The 21072-nt window shown below is 39.2% G+C and overlaps 3 protein-coding genes across 3 annotated transcripts; 1 reads left to right on the plus strand and 2 right to left on the minus strand.

Moving 5' to 3' along the window:
• Positions 1-14303: 14303 nt before the first annotated feature.
• LOC126796791 (protein AGENET DOMAIN (AGD)-CONTAINING P1) lies at positions 14304-14753 on the plus strand. Its single transcript, XM_050523517.1, has one exon. It carries the CDS (start codon positions 14304-14306, stop codon positions 14751-14753), a length of 450 nt encoding a protein of 149 aa, XP_050379474.1.
• A 298-nt stretch (positions 14754-15051) lies between these two features.
• On the minus strand, positions 15052-18985 carry LOC126801150 (diaminopimelate epimerase, chloroplastic). Its single transcript, XM_050528618.1, has 9 exons — positions 18650-18985; positions 18395-18562; positions 18170-18240; positions 18008-18065; positions 17618-17797; positions 17153-17237; positions 16887-16946; positions 16716-16789; positions 15052-15350 (listed from the first exon to the last, which is right to left on the minus strand). The coding sequence occupies exons 1-9, from the start codon at positions 18923-18925 to the stop codon at positions 15237-15239; spliced, it is 1086 nt and encodes a 361-aa protein (XP_050384575.1). The 5' UTR covers positions 18926-18985; the 3' UTR covers positions 15052-15236.
• A 218-nt stretch (positions 18986-19203) lies between these two features.
• LOC126801149 (F-box protein At2g39490-like) lies at positions 19204-21056 on the minus strand. Its single transcript, XM_050528617.1, has 3 exons — positions 20036-21056; positions 19729-19887; positions 19204-19566 (listed from the first exon to the last, which is right to left on the minus strand). The coding sequence occupies exons 1-3, from the start codon at positions 20858-20860 to the stop codon at positions 19345-19347; spliced, it is 1206 nt and encodes a 401-aa protein (XP_050384574.1). The 5' UTR covers positions 20861-21056; the 3' UTR covers positions 19204-19344.
• Positions 21057-21072: the final 16 nt, after the last annotated feature.

Here is a 21072-nt window from a genome sequence, read left to right on the forward strand (position 1 = left end):
ATATGCTAATCTATCTCCTAACAAGAAACCTATTAGGCTAAGACACACACAAGGGTAGAATAATAATTCTCCCGGAACACTCCCCCTTGTGTCGCATGCCTAGATTGCATGGTGCACACATCGTTGCCTCGGTAAAAACCTTGTCAAGTAAAATAAAAACCTCTTGGGTAAAAACAAAAGCTTGATCGAAGGGAAAAAGAGCACAACGCACCGTCTACATTTGATAGCATCATGTGAGCTAGACTCCTCCTGAAGTGTACGAAACAACTCTCCCTGATTAGTGCCATAATCATGGAGTACAAAGAACAACGTATACAACGTTCATTACATGCTTCTCAAACGTAGTCTTGGGCCAATGATTAATCATTAATCTAGCCACACATCCTTAGATCATACATACTATACTTAGCCAAACTTAGATCTTAGGAAACAAGATTGCATAACAACTCAAAACAAGAGTTTGCAATGAAAATCAGATTCTCGGATAGAATGACCTTCACTCACTTAAACGGCCATAACTTCTTCGTCAAAATAGGTATCATCGAACCGTAAAATGTTCTGAAAAGTAGACACCCGTGGCTTTCCAGTGACCGGAGCAGTTCACAATGCTCTGTCGAAGTTGACTGACTTGCAAATTTCCGGACATGACTGTCCTACTTTGCTAAAACGGTCATAACTCACTCAATATAATAGCTATGAATGAAAGGTTGATGTCCCTGGAAAGTAGACACATAGACCTTTCCAACGGTACCAATTTCACCATATTTCATCGAGCGAGCTGTCCTGTAGGTCTCGTTGAAGTTGATCTACGAAACTGGACAGATTCTGATTTGTCACATTTAATGTGTCTTTCGCGAAAAGAATGGGGGAATAGACCAATGAAAGACTAATTTTGGTCCAAGACGGAACCGTACGCATCCTCTACGCTACCAGTGTCGACTGCTACACCAAGGCGTACGTTGATGTTGCTGGAGCTGCTGGCGGCGTTGGTGTGGATAGGATTTTGTGTTGGTTCACTAAGTGTAGAACTAAACCCATGTCAAAGAAGCAATGCAAGTCCAATGACAATGCATAGGCGCATAGTTAATCACGTCATAATGAAAGCAATAGTGTCCCAACAACACTAACATGTATGAATGTATAGTTCATTGAATCTCTTCATCATCTATACTTAGACGGAATAGAGAATCAAGAATTAGCTTCATATGAACACATATGGGTATGAGTTATTGCAACCGATTGTACTACGTTCTCTCGAACGTCACAATCTGATTACATAAGCTCTCAGTGGTCTGGAGGCATTTAAAGTCCCTCAGGCACTCTCATATCTAGGGGTGGGCATAAAAAACGGAAATCCCGATCCCGTCCCGAAATTCATAGGGATGGGACGGGACGAAGGTCTAAAAATGTTCGTCCCGTCCCGATCCCGTCCCGTTTCATAATGGTGGGATGGGACGTGGGACGAATAATTTATATCCCGCTTCGTCCCGTCCCGTCCCACCTTTAATGAAAACTTAAAAATTCTTATATATTTGTATGAAAATGAAACTAATTTATGTTCTTAATAACTCTAAAATTCTATCAACTCAAATAATAATGGTAAATTATAATATTTTGAACATAATATGCATTTTTTTGTTAAAATTTCATTATTAAATGTTACTTGTTAATGAAAAAGTAAAAATATAGGTTTTTATTTAACTTCATAGGAAGGTGGGATTTGTCCCGTCCCATCCCGATCCCGTCCCGTCCCAACCGGGATTAATCCCGAGTGGGATGCATTCTTAAAAACCCTCGTCCCGTCCCGATCCCGTCCCGATTCAAAAGAGTGGGATGAGACGTGGGATGAGCCCCGTCCCGTCCCATCCCGTCCCGTGCCCACCCCTACTCATATCTACGTCAAGATCCCTTTACAGATATTCCATGACCACTATCATATGCTGCAAATCAGTTTTCATGGACACTACTATTGATCAAGTAGCGGAAAGAAATTATGTCCATAACGAGAGAATATAACTCATCGTAGTCAATACTAGGATAATGAGACAATCTTTGCGCCATAAGTCCTGCATATATTGCATGACTTCATCTTTCTCATTACACTTACGAACAACGACCAACATAACAAGTCTAGTTCAGCCTGTATTGATTCTTTCCACTTCGGTCAAGTTGCTCATCGTTGATACTTTACAACGGAATAAGAACATAAGCGAATACATCATCAATCATGGGAGATGAATCCATTAAACACACGCGCGCGCTGTATATGATCAATTTGTGAGATTTCTATTTTTCTCTAACATCAACAAAAGGAGTCTGTAGTGTCCCACAGAAACTTAGTTGATACACATATTTAGAGAATATCTTTGATGATGGGCAAAATACTTGTGCCTACGCATCTCGCTTCTTTCTAGTTTTGATTCCAGAGAATAATGGTCTCCCCCTCATCTAGGCAGGAGCCAAGACCGAAGCTATGACCCTTACTAGTCCATCTTTGCGTTTGCCGCCCTTGTTTTGTGGTGCAATACCACGGGCGCCGACAACACCACAACGTACGATGGTGCCATCGCCGGCTTCCTTCCCACTGTCAGGGATGGTGCCAACGGTGCTAGGACCAGGTCATATGAAATTCTCTCATATTCTGAGAGTTCCAACCTTACCGGCACATCACAGCATTTATGTGCGATCTCGTCACTTTCGCAATATCGGTAAAGTCATTGAGCATCGAATCTTTGACTTTCTGGAGGTAGATAATGCGTTGCACATTTGCTCACTTTGAGTAGTGCGGGATCTTAATAAGACATAGTGCCACACCACGTCAATTCCTGGCGTTAAAACCGGAATGGGAGCATTCCATATCTCCCCCTAACGACAGAAAGTATGTCTCATCAAAGTGACCGTCTGCTAATATCGCAGGATAGAGATCAACGGCTGTAGATTGGAAATATCGGACAAGTGTTGGTGATTCATAAATCATAACCAACCAGAATACTTAATCGTTTCAAGTAGACCCATTGAGATAACTACAATAGAGGCACATAAACAACTTTAACCAAATAGGCGTTTAATGAAAAGAACGTTGGGATCGTATCCAGTAACCATCTAGTACGCACTAAACGCTTGGCAAGTTGTGGGTCTAAAACGAATATGTGTCGCTGCATGCAACATCATTACATATCCCCATGTAAAAATCGGCAGGTTAGTACCCATAACCAAGTCCGAGCTCTACTGGATCGTGCAATGAATGAACATGAGGAATAATATGTTCAACGACGATCCCAGTAGATATGCAAAACGAAATCATCAAAGTCGTGGAAGTGAACTCTCCAACGGTATCCAATCGAATAGATTTGAGAGGATAGGAAAGGTGGTGAGCCCTTAGGATGATGATCATAGCTAAAAACTTTAGCGAATGCAGCGTTTCTTGTGGAAAGCAAAGCGACGTGTGACCAACGCGTCGATGCTCTAAACCTATACCATAAAAATACCGAAAAATGTCTGTATTCGGTTGGATAGGGTCCACTAATGTCACCTTAAATACTTCGTAAGAATGGAATGTTCTCGGTTGGAGCCTTAGCAAATAAGGACTTCCTTGAAATCTAGCAAAAGAACAAGCTTTGCAAAATGAGCGATGGGCATCAGAGATTACCATGGAGGCATTAGAAAACATGGGACGCATCACAAGCTCCTGTGAAGAAGGGGATGCCGCCACCGTCGGCCTTAATGCCATGGAGCCGCCTAAATAGGCAGGCTCGGCCTCACCATGCATGGCACGGATAGGCTCGGCCTCACCGTGTGGAGCATGTGTGAGGTGGTCCTCTAATCGCTTCGTGAACATGAAAAATAGATGATCATGTGAATTGCAAAGAACTCGGATCATCATATCTTGTTCAAAATGATAAAAAAAACGATCATGTCAAAACCGAGAAGACAGTAAAACCGAACTCATGATTCAAAGAATCTTGAGTTACATAAAGCTACTGCTACAGGCAAGCAAAACTATGTCTGTAGGCTAACAAAGCTATTGTCGAAGCTTGAAAAAGATACTGTCAATGAAATCTGACAAATTTATTCCTCTCCATTCTTAACACAAATATCAAGATGAAAATCCATCATTGGCATGTATGGCCTTTAAAACGTAGCAAGGCACGAAGATATAGAACACAATCTCCGCACGAGATCCGTAAAACAACTACCTGCGCCGTAGGACAGTGTGGGTGGTTACGCAATTAGCAAGACACTCGATTTCACGGCGAGACATTCTCAAAATGAAGATTAAGAGAGTCAACGACGCGGTGAACTTCTCTACACAATACGCCGTAGGATATTGTAAGAGAGGGGATTGAAACAAATGGCAATCCCATCGAATGTATCACATGGCAATAGAACTACATTCTTCAACTCAAGAGTTGGAAAAACATGGTATTGGAGCAGTTGAATACCAAACAATTTGGGTGGTAAAAACCATCCAATTGGTGCGGGTGGTCACCAATAATAATAAAATAATTTGAGCTATGAAACGACTTGGAGAAAACCGGAAAATTAACCGGAAAACCATGTCAAATTAACTCAAAACCGGGTGAAATTTGGACTAGGAAAACGTGACAGCAAGAACTGCTGAAATACGCCGAAAACATGACGAGAAACGACGAAAAAAAATCATCGGAAAAACTCGTCGGAAGCTGGCGGCACCGATTATCGGAAAACCAGCCGGCGGCGGTCGGAACTGGCCGGTATGGAGGCCGGAACTTCAGGTCCGACAGGGGACGCCGGTAGGAACCGGGTGGCGGTGCCGGAAACGCCGGAATATGGCCGGAAGGCGGCGAATACGCCGGAAAACGTTCCGGAAATGCCGGAACAGTAACCGGGAAAAACGACGTCAATTTTGACGTTCCGAGGTCCGTTTTCCAAATTTCAAGGTCCAAAATCACAATGTAGTGCTATTGGGGTCCCATGTAACCCAAAAGCGGCCAATTTAAAAACCACGTGAGTTGCAAACGTTGACCATGCATGCAAAGCCAAGGCAAATAAAATTCTCACGAGTCTATCTTGTAAACAAGAAATACAAGAAATTTTATAGAATATGCCAATTTTTAATACAACACAACCAAACTTCCAATTCCAATAGACGACTTAAGCTAAAGTCGAACAAGAAACATGGCAATGCCAACGTCATACTTAAGCTAAAATAGATTGACTAATCAAAGTCCGTAGCAATAAAATATTACATATCGGATCGGACGGAGCCTTAGCCTGAGGCTCAAAAGTATTTGCTTACTTGAGAATGGAAGAATGTTACTTTTCCATCTCCAAAATTCCCTCAAGAAATAGATACAGGTGCCAAAAATGACATGCGTTTCTTGGATGTGGAGTATGCATCAAGGTCAACTCTGATAATACAATGTCATAGACGTTCATTAAATCACTTGAAGTGTGTGCCATAGAATTCGTTATTTTTGGGATATTTTGTCAGCAAATAGTGCTGCTTCAGAGTAATGAATTTCAACTCAAATAAATGAGTACGTAGACCTTGGGATTATCGTTTATAGACATGAGTTTAAGAAAACTCAAACATTCAAACAACAGTCGCAATGACGACGCATCCATGAGAAACGAGGGTTGTATTGGTTTCGAATAATCGAAACTATTCAAGTATGTAACCGGAATTAGAATGGTTGTGATGTATATGGTCACAAAATAATCGATGCATATCAGCGATTCTCATGATCGCACCCAAAACAGCGGTGCACTCAGGCGACCACACGAAATCGATATCTTCTTTTTTAAATAATAACGTGACTCCCCCAGGACCGTCACACGAAAAACGTCGACCAAGAGGGGAATCATATCCCTCTTTGGTCTCATCGGCGTTATAAGAAAGGCCGGAAAAGAAGACATGAAAAAGGCTAATAGCGCCCGATAATTTTTATATATATGTTCAAAAGCAGCAACTTTAAGAAAAACATACTTGTTGGTCTGCCAAATAGACCGCATATAAGTAAATTGCTCTGCAAATCGATCGTCATGCATGAAGTTGCTTGTTGAATTCCTTTTTCGATCTTCATCCGATGACATAAAAATCTTGGGAGGATACGATCGAAATCGTATGTAGATGGCAAAAGTATCGTCCATCTCGGCATGAATGTCATCACCATAGTACGACGAGCAATGATTTTTCCTATACGAGCACGTGAAATATCGTTAGAAAACGAAAACGTGCAAATAAATGATTTAATAAGCAATAGGAAAAGAAAAAGGAAAACAAAATAGTTTAAAGGCCCAAAAGGGTAGAGAAGACGGGAGTAGCTTCTCTTGAGCGAAGAGTTTGCTTGTGCAGTTCGCGTTTCTTGCGTATATATGCGGGTGGAGCAATTTTGAATCCTCTGATGCGGGGTCTTGCGGGGAAAAAATATGTTTTTGCGGAGCGAATGCGGAAGAGACCCTGCGGGGCTGCGAAGGCTGGGTGCAGGGGCAGCAGGGGGGTCGCAGGGGCTGCAGGGCAGGATGCAGGGGCTGCAGGGCTGCAGGGGTCGCGAGCGGGGCTGCAGGGGTCGCGAGCGGGGCAACAGGGGTCGCGAGCGGGGCAGCAGGGGTCGCGAGCGGGGCAGCAGGGGTCGCGAGCGGGGCTGCAGGGGTCGCGAGCGGGGCTGCAGGGGTCGCGAGCGGGGCTACAGGGGTCGCGAGCGGGGCTACAGGGGTCGCGAGCGGGGCTGCAGGGGTCACGAGCAGGGCTGCAGGTGTCGCGAGCGTGGCTACAGGGGTCGCGAGCGGGGCTGCAGGTGTTGCGAGCGTGCGTGCAGGGGCAGCGTGCAGGGGTGATGCAGGGGCAGCGAGCAGGGCCTGCAGGGGCTGCGTGCAGGAGCTGCAGGGCAGCAGGGGGGGTCGCAGGGGCTGCGCCAACGAGGAACGCCGACGAGAAGATGCCGGAGGCCGTAGACGACCACGGTTGGCGGCGGAGAAGAGAAAAAAAATTCAGGGTTTTAGAGCAACGTGCTGATAACGTGTTTCAGGATGAAATAATCATGTATTATTGAATGATATGGGGGCCGATATATGGGCATTACAAAACCACAATCCCGTAAGATTCGGAGTCCTAATCTATTACAGAGATGCTAATCTATCTCCTAACAGGAAGCATATTAGGTGCTGCAAATGTCCTATAAAATAGCCTAATGTTCGTTAGGTGCTGCACCTAAGGTGCTGCAAATATCCTGGTGTTTCTTCATCTGGGTCTTGTCCCAAATGTGATCTTGAGCTCTGTTTTTGTTGTTGTTTTATTTTCATGAAGAGGGCTTATTGTCCCGCACACCGGTATTAGTTGCAGCTCCATAACTCTAACAATTCTCCATTGTTGCCGCAGAGATTGTTGGTTGGGGTATAATTATTGAGAGAGAACGGACACAAAAGAAATAGAGAGAGATAGAGAGAAAGAGAAGAGAGCAGAGCAAAAGCAGAGTACTAGTTTCTAGAGTAGTTTGGTTTGCAGCAGCAGCAACACAAACACTACTCTGGTTCTTGTTCCTTGTGCTTGTCGCTCGTGCGCCTCCACATCAGATCTCAAGGCTTCTTCTACTCTTTCTATCTTCTATCTTCCACACCTTTCCTTCCTCCGCCATTCTCTCTCTCTTTCAACAGTTTTAACAAATCATTCGACTTTAAACAACAGTTTTGACCAACATTCGTCTAATTTGGATTTTTGGCAATTGGAACCCAATTTCCGACGAACTCGGCGATTTGTTCCTCCTCAGAATCAGTGTCCTTCATCTTTCAAGCCATCAAGTTAAGGAACTCTGGTAAATCAATAGTACCATTCCCATCAGCATCAAGCTCATTAATCATGTCTTAAAGCTCTGCTTTGGTTGGGTTCTACCCAAGGTACCGCATAATAGTGCCAAGCTCCTTGGTAGTGATACAGCCATCGCCGTCCTTGTCGAAGAGGCTGAAAGCTTCCATGAACTCAGAGATCTGGTTATCGGTGAGCCGTGAGCTGATCGGCCATGGATGAGAGCTTTGGGGTTCGAAAGAAAATCACAAAGAGAAAAGCGAGAGGAGCAAAATGGAAATTATGTAATTTTGGAATTCCTGACAAGTTGCTCCTCGTGCTCGATTGAAAAAAAAATTGCTACAAACCTGTTTTTTATTTTTTTGCCTTTTGGCTTCATCTTGGTCTGTTAGCGCGTGATACACAAGCGCCGTTAAGTACTACAAGGTGAACCTCCACAGGGTGGAGGGAAGAACCTCCGATATTATAGGACAATAAATTGTAACTACTTGTCTATCGTCTGATTCGTCTCGAACCAACAGTCGTGTGCTACAATGAAGCATTATAACCATGTGAGAAGCTTTAAACATGTGCTTCATAATTTTTTATGTTTGCGTGTGTGCTACATTTGTATGATATAACTTATTAATAACACAAAAATGTAACACATATGCATGCTAGCCCCTATATATTGTTGGAGGCCGTTGGTGTTACACTTAAATTTTAGAGTACAGTCCTAATTTTAATCAGGAGTTTCTATTCATATATCCAAAAACAGTATTTGGACCTACTAATTTAGTAGATATCTCTTTTACTTTTACAAATACTTAAAGTGTTAGTTAGATCTCCATATTTTCTAAAAATGTCTATAATCAATATATCATTATTAGATTTCAAATTAATATACTATCCATTAATATCTTTCCAATTCTACTTTTATTCAATTATTATAAATAACTCAAAAAATCTTAATAATTACATAATCTATTTTTTCAAATTAATTTTCTCTTTCACTCTCAAATTTATAATTAATAATATTGTTTTTTTCTCCGGTCCTAATTGACGTTTATCAAAAATTCTATGTAGTTTTTCTAATTGATACATGAAGATTAATAATGTTATATATTTTATTTTTAATATTAAAAAATTAAAGTAGTTAAATCATCTTATTCAATTTATTATTCCAAATTGAGGTTTTCCTGAAATAAATACATAAATAATGGATTGAAGAAAAATGAAAAAAAATCATTTATATTTGCTATTTTAAAATAGGCAGGTTGATAATTTTTTTTTCCTTTTTTCACTATTATATGTCTTTGGGAGCTTCTATTCATATCTCCCAAAATGGTACTTAGACCTCCATTTTTTTCTAGATAGTTTTGACTTAGTTAATGCATATGAAATTACCAAAAAAAAAATCTTAGCTTATCTATTCTAAATTAAAAATATAGATAATTATATTTCATATTTATTGCTAGAAAAATCTCAAAATGGGATATCAAATTGCATAAAATGATTTAATTGATTATCTTCTTTTTTACTAAACATCATAAGTCAAAAATTAAATGTAGATGATTAACATCAAATTGAATGTTTACGATTTAATGTATAAACTATATGACTATCTACATTTTTTCTCATAAACGTTGATTTGAGTCAAAGAACAAAATTCGTTTATTAGAGGTTAGAATCATTTATATATGTTGATGTTAATTCTTGGTGAGTTGCATATATATATATATATATATATATATATATATATATTAGTGAATGAAAAAGTTAGTCTACCAATTTTTTTATGAATTTAGAAAATGAGTGGAAGAGTGAATTAATTCGAAAATATAGTTTGTGTGATTATTATACATTTTCCGAGTTGTGTATAATAAATGAATTTGAAATAGATTAGGAAATAAAGTAATTGATAGTAGTATGATTTAATATACCAAATTAGATATTAGGCATTTTAGGAAAACTATAGATGTCTAAATAACATTTTAGATATTTATAAAAGCAAAATAGAGATCCACTGAGTAAAGATGTCTAAATACAATTTTTAGAGTTATGAATATAAGCTCTTTATGTTTTTTTTTGCAATTTCATATGCGTTGAAAAAGTCAAAATGATTTTGTGAAAATATAGAAGTCTAAATGCTGTTTTGGGAAGTATGAATATAAGCTCCAATTTTAATCAAATCTTAATCAAAAATTTGAATGAGATTTGATTAATTTGTAACTATGGTTACATGAAATAATGTTAGTTTGACAAAGATGGTCACAAACAAGTTTAAATTTTAGACAACTAATCCGTACGATAAAGATAACCACAAACTAGTTTAAAATTTTCATAATATGCTTCTTTTCAAAGGCTTCACTTCGTAACGAGTATGGAAAGATTAACACATTTGTTAGGTCATGCTGAAAATCTTGATTTTGGTATTTAAATTCTAAAAGCCCTTTTAAATGGGACAGTTATCAAAGAAATTTAAAATTGATTGGGAAGGATACAAGGCAGGAGGGAGAGAACAAAAAGTATTAACTATGCATTATCTTACGGGATTCCATTATCAATTGATATCTTTATTTATTAATTATGACAATTTGCCATATGGAGTTGACTCTTAGATATTTACGGAACTACTCTTCGTTTATATTTAATTATTTCTATATAAAATTTATACTCTAAAATAAATAAGTAAATATACAAAAGAAAGATTAAAAATATGAATATAATTTCTATAATTGAGAACGTGGCCTCTTGAGGATCCAATTGAAGATGCAAAATCTATCATCAAATCAAATTGTGATGCTTGTAATGTATAATACTAATTTAAAAGTAAGTAATGAATAATTATTCAACTTACTCACCAGATCTAATAGATAATAATCGGAGTAAAATAGGGACTATAATTTGGGTGACCACGGATCCGGTCCCATAAATTATCTACTAATTTAAATTAGATAATTTTCTGTTTATAGAATAAAAATTAGTTAAAAATATGCCCATTTATTATATATCTTCTATTGTTGAGATATTTTTTTTTCAAACTAATGCATTTTTGTATAGTTCATATATAAAGGTAACATGATAGTGCATTGTCTTCCATCATGAACCAAAGTAGGGCTCGTCAACGGCCCGGCCCGGCCCATGAGTGACGAGTCTAGGTCTGACCTTAATAAATTTAAATAAGTGGCGGGTTGGGCTAGGTCGGGTATTTTCAAAAATACGAATATCCAAGCCCGCCCACCTAAGGCGGGCCTTGCGGGCTTTTGTGGGCCGGGCCGGGCCTTGCGGGCTTTTACGGGCCGGGCCTTACGGGCTTGTATTATAAAAATAATATAATGCTCTAATTTAAGGGTTCGAAACAATAAAATAATTATTAGAAAACATTCTAAAACAAAAGTCACAAATAAATTCTAGTTTCGAAATATTATCGATCGACACCAATAGATGTGATCGATATATATATTTAGAGACCGTATAAAAATTTCATTCAATTCGGACCACGTTTAACCGTCGGAATTTTCGATCAACAAAAAAAAAGAGGCGTTTTCACATAATAAAACTTCATTGACCGGGGCTTTGCCAAATGGTTTTCTCGTTGCGACCACGCACGATCGGTGAAAAAATTAGGTGATTTCAAAATATGTAAACAAATTTCCGCATTCGCATCTTGGTAATTGGTCCCCCCTTATGACATATTAGTGTTGTTTTTGGTTTACCGGAAATTTCGACGGTTAAACGAGGTCCGAATTGGATGAAATTTTAAAATAATCATTAAATATATATATATTGATCACATCGGATTGTGTCGATCGATTCCGAGAAGTTTCCTTCATATAGCCGCTTCATAATGTGATAGTTTTAGTGTAAACCTAATATAAAAGGTTATAATACATTAGTGGACACTTCGGCGATCGACAAATCCAATTCAAAACATGGTCGATCGACACCAGTAGATGTGATCGGTATATATATTTAGGGAACCCGTAAAAATTTCGTCCGTTTTGGACATAGTTTGACCGTTCGTACCAACAGTCAACTAAAAAAGATGCGTTTTGATATATTTAAACCTCATTGACCGGAGATTTTCCAAATAAATTTCTTAAGTTCGACCGCACACGATAGGTAATAAAAATTAGGTGATTTCATATATGCAAACGGCTTTCAGCATTCGCATATTTGTAATAGGTCCTCCCTTAGTGCATATTAGTGGTGTTTTCGATTTACCGAAAATTCCGACGGTTAAACGAAGTCCGAATTGGATGAAATTTTTACAGGGTCACTAAATATATATACCAATCACATCGGCTGGTGTCGATCGATCCCGAGAAGTTTCCTTAATATAATTGCTTCATAATACAATAGTTTTATTCTAAACCTAATAAAATATGTATGTATTAGGGCTGGCATGGTATGAGAATTTACCACGATTACCGCAAAACCAACCGAGCCAATTAAATTGGTAACTGACATAGTCAATTACCGACTTTTGCAGTTGGTTACCGTACCAATTATAGACTTGGCGGTACGGTACGGTAATAGATTTTCATTACCACGGTAATTACCGTACCAACAGTTAATTTTTGTTTTTATATTAAATTGTATTAATACTAGCCGTTGAATGGAGATCATGTAATCTTAGCCATCAATTCCTAACGCTAACCTCCTAAAAGGCTAAACATATTCCTCATTTCCTCATACCTCATTCGTAGCTTCAGCGCCTCTCACTCTCTTTGTCTCTCAGCCCTCTCAAGTCTCACCTCTCGGGGTGTTAATTAGCTGCCAAATTATTGCATTGCTGCATACTATAGGTTGTTGGCTTGCTGCATACTATACATTTATCTCATTTTTGTGTTTTCTTGTTTGTTAATGGCAAAAGAACTTAAGAACTAGTGAACTACAAGGGATGGTTGGATGACTAGGCATCTAGGCAGACTAACAACATTGCAGCCTTGCAGCATTCCAACAGCTTGTTCTCAACTATGTTTGTGATTTGTTAATGTGCTATTGAACAATTTGAAGTTTTGAACTGTGTTTGTGATTTTGTGGTTGTATTATTTACTTGTATGAATCTTGTTAAGTTGGTTTTATAACTCTTTGTTGATTATTTCATAGCAGGAAAACCCTAAAAGATTTGGATCAGGTCTTATTTTTCATGAAAAAAAATTGGCCCAATTTAATGTTGGTAAAGGCCCAATCGTACCGTACCAACATGTACCGTACCGTACCAACATGTCGGTATACGGACTTTGGTGGTTGGTAATGGTAATAAAATTTTGTTTACCAATTATAGTTGGTTGGTAATTGGAATTATAAAAAAATGTTGGTAACCGTACCATGCCAGCCCTAGTATGTATAATATTTTATTATTTAGCGGGATTTTACGGGCCGGGCCTTGTGGGCTTTTGGCGGGCCGGGTTTCACACCTCTAATTTAAACCCGGCCCTCTACCCACGGAAACGGGATTTGGCGGGCTTTCTCGTGGGCCGGACCGGATAAAAGCCCGTCGGGCTTGCGGGTCTCCACATACTTTTCGAGTCCACGGGCTAAATGATGAGGCCTAAACCAAAGAGCAGAAATACCCATTTCCATCAAATAATATATACTCTGTTCGCACAAAGCCATGGAATTTACTTATAATTTTTTTTGGCATGTGGCCCTTGTGCTTTTGTTACTCGTGGGTTTTGCCTCCTCTGAACGGACTGAACCTGCCCGAAAATCAAATCGTCCTCCTTATAACAACTTAAATTTTGGTATGTTACCAAAAGATGTGCCGATTCCACCATCTCGCCCTGGGCAAAGGACTCCTCCTCCTCTTCCTCCTTATAACAGCTTAAACTTTGGTATGCTACCAACCAAAAGGAGTACCTATTCCACCATCTGGTCCAAGTGGAAGAGCTCCTCATTCTCCATCCAACAACTTAAACTTTGGTATGCTACCAAAGGGAGTGCCAATTCCACCATCTGGCCCTAGCCCAAGAATTCCTCCTCTTCCTACAATTTTGTAAAGAAGTTCATCTTGGTCTTTGAAAATTTGAGGGTTACTCTAATGTCACTCGTATTATCACTAATTGTGTAATTTCATGCTTTATTTATGTCTGGATAATGTTTTTTTAGTAGAAGTTGATTACAATAAATCAACATAAAGGACTGAATAATGTTGATTAGTCACATCCCATAACAATGTCGATTGTGAACATCATATACTGATTTATGTTCTACTTTTTAACATATTTCCAGTCATTATGTATTGATATACATGTCAAAAGATTCGAAAATTAACCACTATAAAACAATGGGGAAGTTGAATTAACTTTCACAATCGGGTGGAGATTAAAGTATCTAATGGGAAATTAAATAATATTAATAAATAATTTTCCCCACAGATTTTTCATTGGCGTACACAGAAATCCGTCAAGAATAAGGAAAGTAAAACCCAATTGGATTGGGAAGAGGCGAGCAATCATAAATACCCTTAAACGCAGCAAACAATTTCAGTTCCTTCTTTCCAGTTTCAATTCCTTCTTTCCAATTCCGCAAAATGGCACACTTCTCCTTCCAAAGAGGCGACCAGGTCGAAATCTGCAGCAAACTCGATGGCTTTTTCGGGTCGTATTACGAGGCCACCGTCGTCGCAAACATGGGCACCAACTATGTGATCCAGTACCGTAATTTGGTTGAGGAGTTCAACGAGTCTGAGCCGCTCAAAGAGACCGTCAAGGCCTCCGAGGTCCGCCCACTTCCGCCGGAAATCAGGGGTGTTCATAGTGCGGTGTTTCATGTGGATGATAGGATCGATGCTTACGATCTTGATGGGTGGTGGGTCGGTACTGTTTCGTCGGAGGATAATGGGTCTGGGTTTCATTCTGTGTTCTTTGAGTATACTGGGCAAGAACTAGAGTACCCTGTTTTGAATCTGAGGGTTCATCAAGATTGGCGCAATGGGAAATGGGTGTCGTCCAAGAAGACCAAGCGGGGTGCTGTGCGTTGAAGCGGCGTTGTGTTTTGGGGCCTTGTTTCAGACCAAGAAACAAATTAGCTCTCTTGTACAGTAGGATTTTGTTGTATTATTAAATGTAATATAAGTTTCTCTGAATGAACTGTCTGATTGCTGTTAAGGATTTCGGTTTCCCCAAGCAATTTTTCATGTTCTGTTACTACATTCATAATCGAATTCATCTTAGGTAGAAGAAAGTCTAAGTAAAGAAGAAGAAATCGTAAGATTTTGGAGAGACTAGAGCAAATGTTTATCATCCTCACCATCAAACTAACAAGCAGACATCAAAAACCCCATCTGTAACACGGTTCTTTATCAAGCAGAAACAAAATGCGAGTACAAATTTGAGTTTTATAAAGATAGAGAAACAAGATTATTCAATGTATGTGCAATCAGAACCACTTGCAATCCTATAGAACTCAACTGAAGTTAAATAACAGAATCTATCTATAAATACAACAATTTAGTTGAAAGTAATTACAAGGGTACAGATCCGTAGAAAACTACTTCGGCTGGGCCAGTCATGTAAATGTGATTGTCCTCTCTCCACTCGATCCGCAATGGTCCTCCCGGTAAATCAACCGTGCAAATCTGTTACCAAAACAGACGCATAAACAGTTGAGCAAACAAAAATGCAGGTAGCGGAATCGAATGGAGCTCCATGATTGAACATTCACTTGTATACAACATGTACCAAAAAATGGAAGTTGATGAGGTGTTTCTTTGATTTGTGCAATTTTAGAAAAGAACATGTTGCATGATGAACTCTGACCACATTTTGTTTGAACACAATTGAAAGCCACATATCACACTATCCAGCCGTACGTTCCTTGCATGGAGGGATCATGGGAGGTGGAATCAAGCTCACACAAGTTAATTTCTATGAGAACTGGTACTACAGTAACAGTACTCTATTTAAAATGATGTTAAAAAACGCTAGAGCAATTGAAAAAATTATTTTCATTTAGATTTATCAGTAGGCAAAATTTTAAGAACAATACATTAAGTTCTGGCCACTCATAATTAAGGTATCTCATTTTTCAAAACTCACATATAAGTTCATCAATTTAAATTCAATATAATAATGCTACATGCTGTCAATAACAGCATTAACTTCATGTAGTTATGAATTTTCCTTAAGGATAGTTGCGTATTTGTACAATCACCCTTCTCTCTCCCCACCACCCTCTCTAAAACCAGAGAAAACCCAGATCGAGAGATGATTGGAAATCTATAAAGGGAAGAAGGGGATGTCCATCTTGCTTTAATAAATTTTCCCACCAAGCCATAAAACCCATTTCAAACTAGAAAGAGTGAGTTTTAGTAAGATCATTGGCCTCTATCTCAAACTATCAATTAAGCTAATCAAGATGTTAGATTACTAACCCGGCCATTTTAGATCTCTCTCTCTCTCTCTCTCTCTCTCTCTCTCTCCACACTGCAACCACCGATATTTCTTAGCTTCAATTCTCCTCCATGAGTTATCGGCTGGATGAGATGACACTACAATGAGGTTGACCATGAGAAGAGGCACCGAGCTATTGCGCTGTCGCCTGGTAGAAGGATACGCCAATACGGGCAGTCGCAGTGTTCTGGGTTCTCACTAAGACCTGGGTTTTTATTCGTACACAATTTCAACGGTCGCGATTTGATTATAATTAAAATCCTACAGTCAAGATTCACCGCTAGTTTATTTTCCTTTGTATTTTATAAATTTTCATTTTCTCCAAAGGTGGTTAGAGAAGAGATAAATTTGCCTCTGAAAATATGCCACACCTAACGGAGTCATAATGACATGTACTAAAAGTGTGTCTAGATTATTTGTTCACGTACTTATATGTGAGTTTGAAAAATGAGACCTTAATTATGAGTGGCCAAAAGTTCATGTATTGTTCTTAAAATTTTGCCTTATCAGTAATATAACATTACTCCTCTACAGAAGAGCCCAAAACTTACCCGAGAAGCACGCCCCTCTAGAACTGCTGCTACAACTACAGCACAAGCACCAGTTCCACAAGCCAGTGTTGCTCCTACAATTCAAAGTGATTAAGCTTCTCACTTTAAAAAAAAAGGACTGTGTGTCAGATCACACTGCACTGAAATTTTCTTTTGCTTGCAAGAACTAACCTGCACCCCTTTCCCAGACTCGCATTTTGACGTGTGAAGGAGAGAAAACTTGCACAAATTCTGCCAATCATATTCAAATCATACTTGTGAACACAAATCCATTATACTGAGCAATGGAAAACAGATTAAGATTCACACGACAGGAACAAATTAAATACACATATACAGTACACAACAATCTGTCGCATCATAAATATATAGTAAACAATATTCGATTTTAAATATTCAAATACAAAATCATATCCACTGAGTAAATAAACTCTGACCTGTGTTAGTTCTTGCTGGAAACACCTCATGGTGCTCAAATTTTGGACCAATTTCAGCTAAATTCAATTCATCAACCTGCAAATCCTGTTCCATTAACCCAAAGGTACATAAATTACAGTCAGCGATGATCCAGTTGGCATAGCACAGCACTTAGATATGCAAGTTAAGCTTTGAGACATTGGTTAAAGACAAAGAAAACGAGCCAAACACACATCAAGGTCAAGAGGCATAAAACCAGATTATAACTTTTTTATCCACCAATTTATAGATTCAAATTCATCTAAATAATTATAAACCTAACTGAACTTAAATATTCTCTTGGAGATGTTCATATCATTTCTACCATCAAATCACTTGTGTCAAAAGACATTTAAGAAAAAATTGTAAGAAGATATGTCAAGAGAAAACTCAGCAAGCAGACCATAGAAGTGAATTGTGTCTGAAGTTATTCTACTAATGTTTACCTGGTCTCCTTCTGTTCCAAATGTTATACAGTGAGGATTTCCCATACTGACACAAGTTACATTCCAGGTTACTCCATCCACATCTAAACCTGCCTTAACAACAGCATGATCCTTGTTTGGAGGTAATTTTGTGGGTACATCTGATGCTTTAAGAATTGGCTCTCCCATATCAACTCTAACCTGTAAGAAAAATACACAATGTCATCTAAAGCGAAGATGAACACAAATCCAGTGTACCATTACAAAGGCCTAAGGAGCATGAGTTTGTGCATTTTATTAATACTTCCAAAGTCACAAACTTTGTAATCATTGTGATATTGGATGTGTTCATCACACTAGTTCTTAACCTCAATCAATTTCAACTAAAACGCAGGGTTACAAAAAACATACCTTCCCATCATCTACAATCTCTGGAACAATCAGACCAGCGCCAGTATGTACTGTAAAGCTGCAATGATTCACACATGGAACAAAATACATAAGCAAACTATAAAAGCATGTGCATTAAACCAAGAATTAAAACCAGGATATGGTTTCATCTCAAATTTATACCGTTGGTTCCCATGTAGATTCTCAAGCTCTGCAATAAATCTCGCAAAACACCGGACTCCATTACCGCACATCTAGACAAAAATATTCAACATCAAACTCTCTAACATACTAAACCACCACTCATACAAACACTTGCACACATATTATGAACAATGCAGCTATCACACAATTATCCACACAGTTCAAAGCATCAAATCACAACATTTACAGTAAAATGGGATTCACCTCCGGCTCGCTTCCATCGGAATTGAAAATCCTCATGGTGTAATCGGTGCCATTGACGCCAGGAAGCGCGAAGATGACTCCATCGGCGCCAATTCCAAAGTTCCGATCACATAGCCTCACCGCTTGCTCCGGCGTAACCTTAGGCTCCGACGAGTCCCTATTATCAACCTACCACATACAAAAACCATGAATCAACACCAAATTCAACCTCAACCGATTTCAACAACTTCCAAAATCTGCAGAGAAATTCATTACCAGGATGAAGTCGTTGCCGAGGCCGTGGTACTTGACGAAGTGAAGGATTCCGGCTTCTCTCCGGTCGAGAAAAGAAGCCGGCGACGCCTTCTCGGCCGCTTCCACGCTCATTGACGCCGCCGTCGCCGCTACTAGGCGTAAGCGAGGGCTGACGGTTTTGGTGAGGGAGTTGAGTTTGAGAACGGGAGAAGGAGATGATTGAGGAGGAAGGAAGGAGGTGAGTGATCGGCGATTTAGAGAGGTGAGAGGAACGGAGATGGCGGCGGCTATGGCCATGATTGACTTTGACGCTAGCTGAGAGTGAAACCAACCCCGGCGGCCAGTGTTATATTTGTCTGAGCGCATCTGTGCCGCTTTTCTACACCAAATATATTACGTTTTTACCTCAACATTTTACCGCAGGAGAAATCCAATGGTGCTTGTGAGTTGTGAATAGTTTCAACTTTCAATTCCTTCATATGCATACTATAATCTCAATCTCAACATCAATCAGACCCGTTTGTATAGTAAAATAAAATAATTTACCATCGTTGGTCTATTTGTAGACAAGGTAATTCGAAGTGCATTGAGTAGTTGTTTTGGAGTTTATTTGAAATAGTGTTGAGTACTTCATAGATTAGGAAAATGATCGATCACGATACTAGGGGATTCTATATAGTTTGCTTTGCCAGGATCAAATATACAGAGAATGCTGGTTACACAAGAGTGAATGAGTTTAGCCGAGTTGCCTTTTCAAGTATGAGATCCATTAGCAGCAATTCGTCTTCTTTGCCGGTGAAGCCTTCTAGTTCAACACTTCTGAGCTGCTTAAGATCTGAAGTATTTGATTTTACGGTCGTGAAGTCCATCCAGAGGTGAGGTTCATGCCAGTATTGATGGAAGCACGGATTAGGGATTAAGTCCAGCTTGCTCTCAATCTGCTCATACCAGACAATTATGATAAGAGTTAGTGACATACGAACTGGATTAAGACTTTCTGATATGATCATGATGCGTGATAATGAACTCGTAATCGGTATTAGCATTTGCCTAGCTAGGATTACTCGTATGCTAAGAAGCTAAATATTAGGCATGCTTACCTCAATCGATAACTTTGTCAAGGACGGACATGAGTTTAGGAAACAGGCAAGAGAATCCCTTTTGTCCTTGCTGATAATAGAATCAGTGCAAGTTAACTCCTTTAGTTCGTTGAACTTGAACTCAAGCCGCCCAAAAATCACTCCCGCCAAACACAACCACTGCACGAATATTGCACATTTTGTCAGTTCAATTTCAAAGCATAAAAATGTTCCAAAAATACAAGAGGAACATTTTGGTACTCATACAACATGATAATGATCAATATTGTTATGATAATGATCGAACGTAATATACAATTACACATACCTCAAGAAGCCAACTACTTATGGTGAGAACCTCAACATCCTTGAAAGAAGCTAGGATGGGCAAGACATCCTGACAATCCAACTCATTTCTGCCTGGTCCGTCTCTCAAATCGAGCACAACATTAACCAAGCTCACTGTTTTCTTTATCTCCATCTGAGGTAGAGCACCATGATACTCAAAAGAAATTAGATTTGGAGCAGAAATCACAATAGCAGCCATGCCTGAACACTCTTCCACCACCAACCTCTGAAGACTATTATGTGTCTCTACTTCAAGGCTCTCCAACCCTCTACATTTCTCAAGCCTCAAGCTTTCAAGAACATTACAATTCGAGAAGAGCATAGAAACTAAAGGTTTGGAAAGATTGGTGACTGATCTAAGGTGAAGAAGCTTGACACCAAAGAAACTAGCGTTTTGGGTGGGATTGTTGTGAAGGCACAAAGAAGTTATTGATGGAACATTCTGAGTTTCAAGGAACTCAACATGAAGCTCTTGCTCAATCCCCTTGGTAGCTTTGACAATCAATTCTTCGATGATATTGTTGAGGACTTTGAGATTGAGCTCCAATTTCTCAGGACAAGCAAAAGACTTCAGGAACATTCCCATAACCTGTTCGATTTCTTGACCAGACGGTCCAGACCCTTCGTGGTTTACTGGGTTTGGATCAAAATCCAAGCTTAGCTGAACTGGAGACCATAGGCTTCTCCAAAATGTAGAAAGAATGCTTGTTCTTACTGCTTCCTTCAATGGCAGCAAGGAAACAACTCTCCTCTGTATTTCCAATGGTAAGCTGCTGATCAAATCCTCTAGCTTTCCCTCCTCCATGACTTTAAATTCTTTATAAACACACCTCGAGAGAACCTAGTTATCTATTGGGTGAATCTAGAAACAAAAACCAAAATTATCAAGAAAAATGATGGGTGCTTCTGTGTTTTCTGAAAAAAAAAAAAAATACAGAAGTGGATGAGTTGGCTGGGCAATTTTCAAATGTGAATGCCAATGACAGCTCAAAGACCTTTGAGCTTTGTAATATATAT

The sequence above is a fragment of the Argentina anserina genome, chromosome 6, assembly GCF_933775445.1.
Source record: "Argentina anserina chromosome 6, drPotAnse1.1, whole genome shotgun sequence".
NCBI classification, from domain to species: Eukaryota; Viridiplantae; Streptophyta; class Magnoliopsida; order Rosales; family Rosaceae; genus Argentina; species Argentina anserina.

Excerpts from the sequence above, each read along its gene's own strand:
- LOC126801150 (XM_050528618.1), bottom strand. The coding sequence starts at position 18,925 with ATGGCCATAGCCGCCGCCATCTCCGTTCCTCTCACCTCTCTAAATCGC. Across the intron at positions 18,563-18,649 it reads TCGGCAACGACTTCATCCTG|GTTGATAATAGGGACTCGTC; the intron begins GTAATGAATTTC and ends TGTATGTGGTAG. Across the intron at positions 15,351-16,715 it reads TAGAGGGGCGTGCTTCTCGG|ATTTGCACGGTTGATTTACC; the intron begins GTAAGTTTTGGG and ends TTTTGGTAACAG.
- LOC126801149 (XM_050528617.1), bottom strand. The coding sequence starts at position 20,860 with ATGGAGGAGGGAAAGCTAGAGGATTTGATCAGCAGCTTACCATTGGAA. Across the intron at positions 19,888-20,035 it reads TAAGTAGTTGGCTTCTTGAG|TGGTTGTGTTTGGCGGGAGT; the intron begins GTATGTGTAATT and ends ATATTCGTGCAG. Across the intron at positions 19,567-19,728 it reads TGACAAAGTTATCGATTGAG|ATTGAGAGCAAGCTGGACTT; the intron begins GTAAGCATGCCT and ends TGGTATGAGCAG.
- LOC126796791 (XM_050523517.1), top strand. The coding sequence starts at position 14,304 with ATGGCACACTTCTCCTTCCAAAGAGGCGACCAGGTCGAAATCTGCAGC.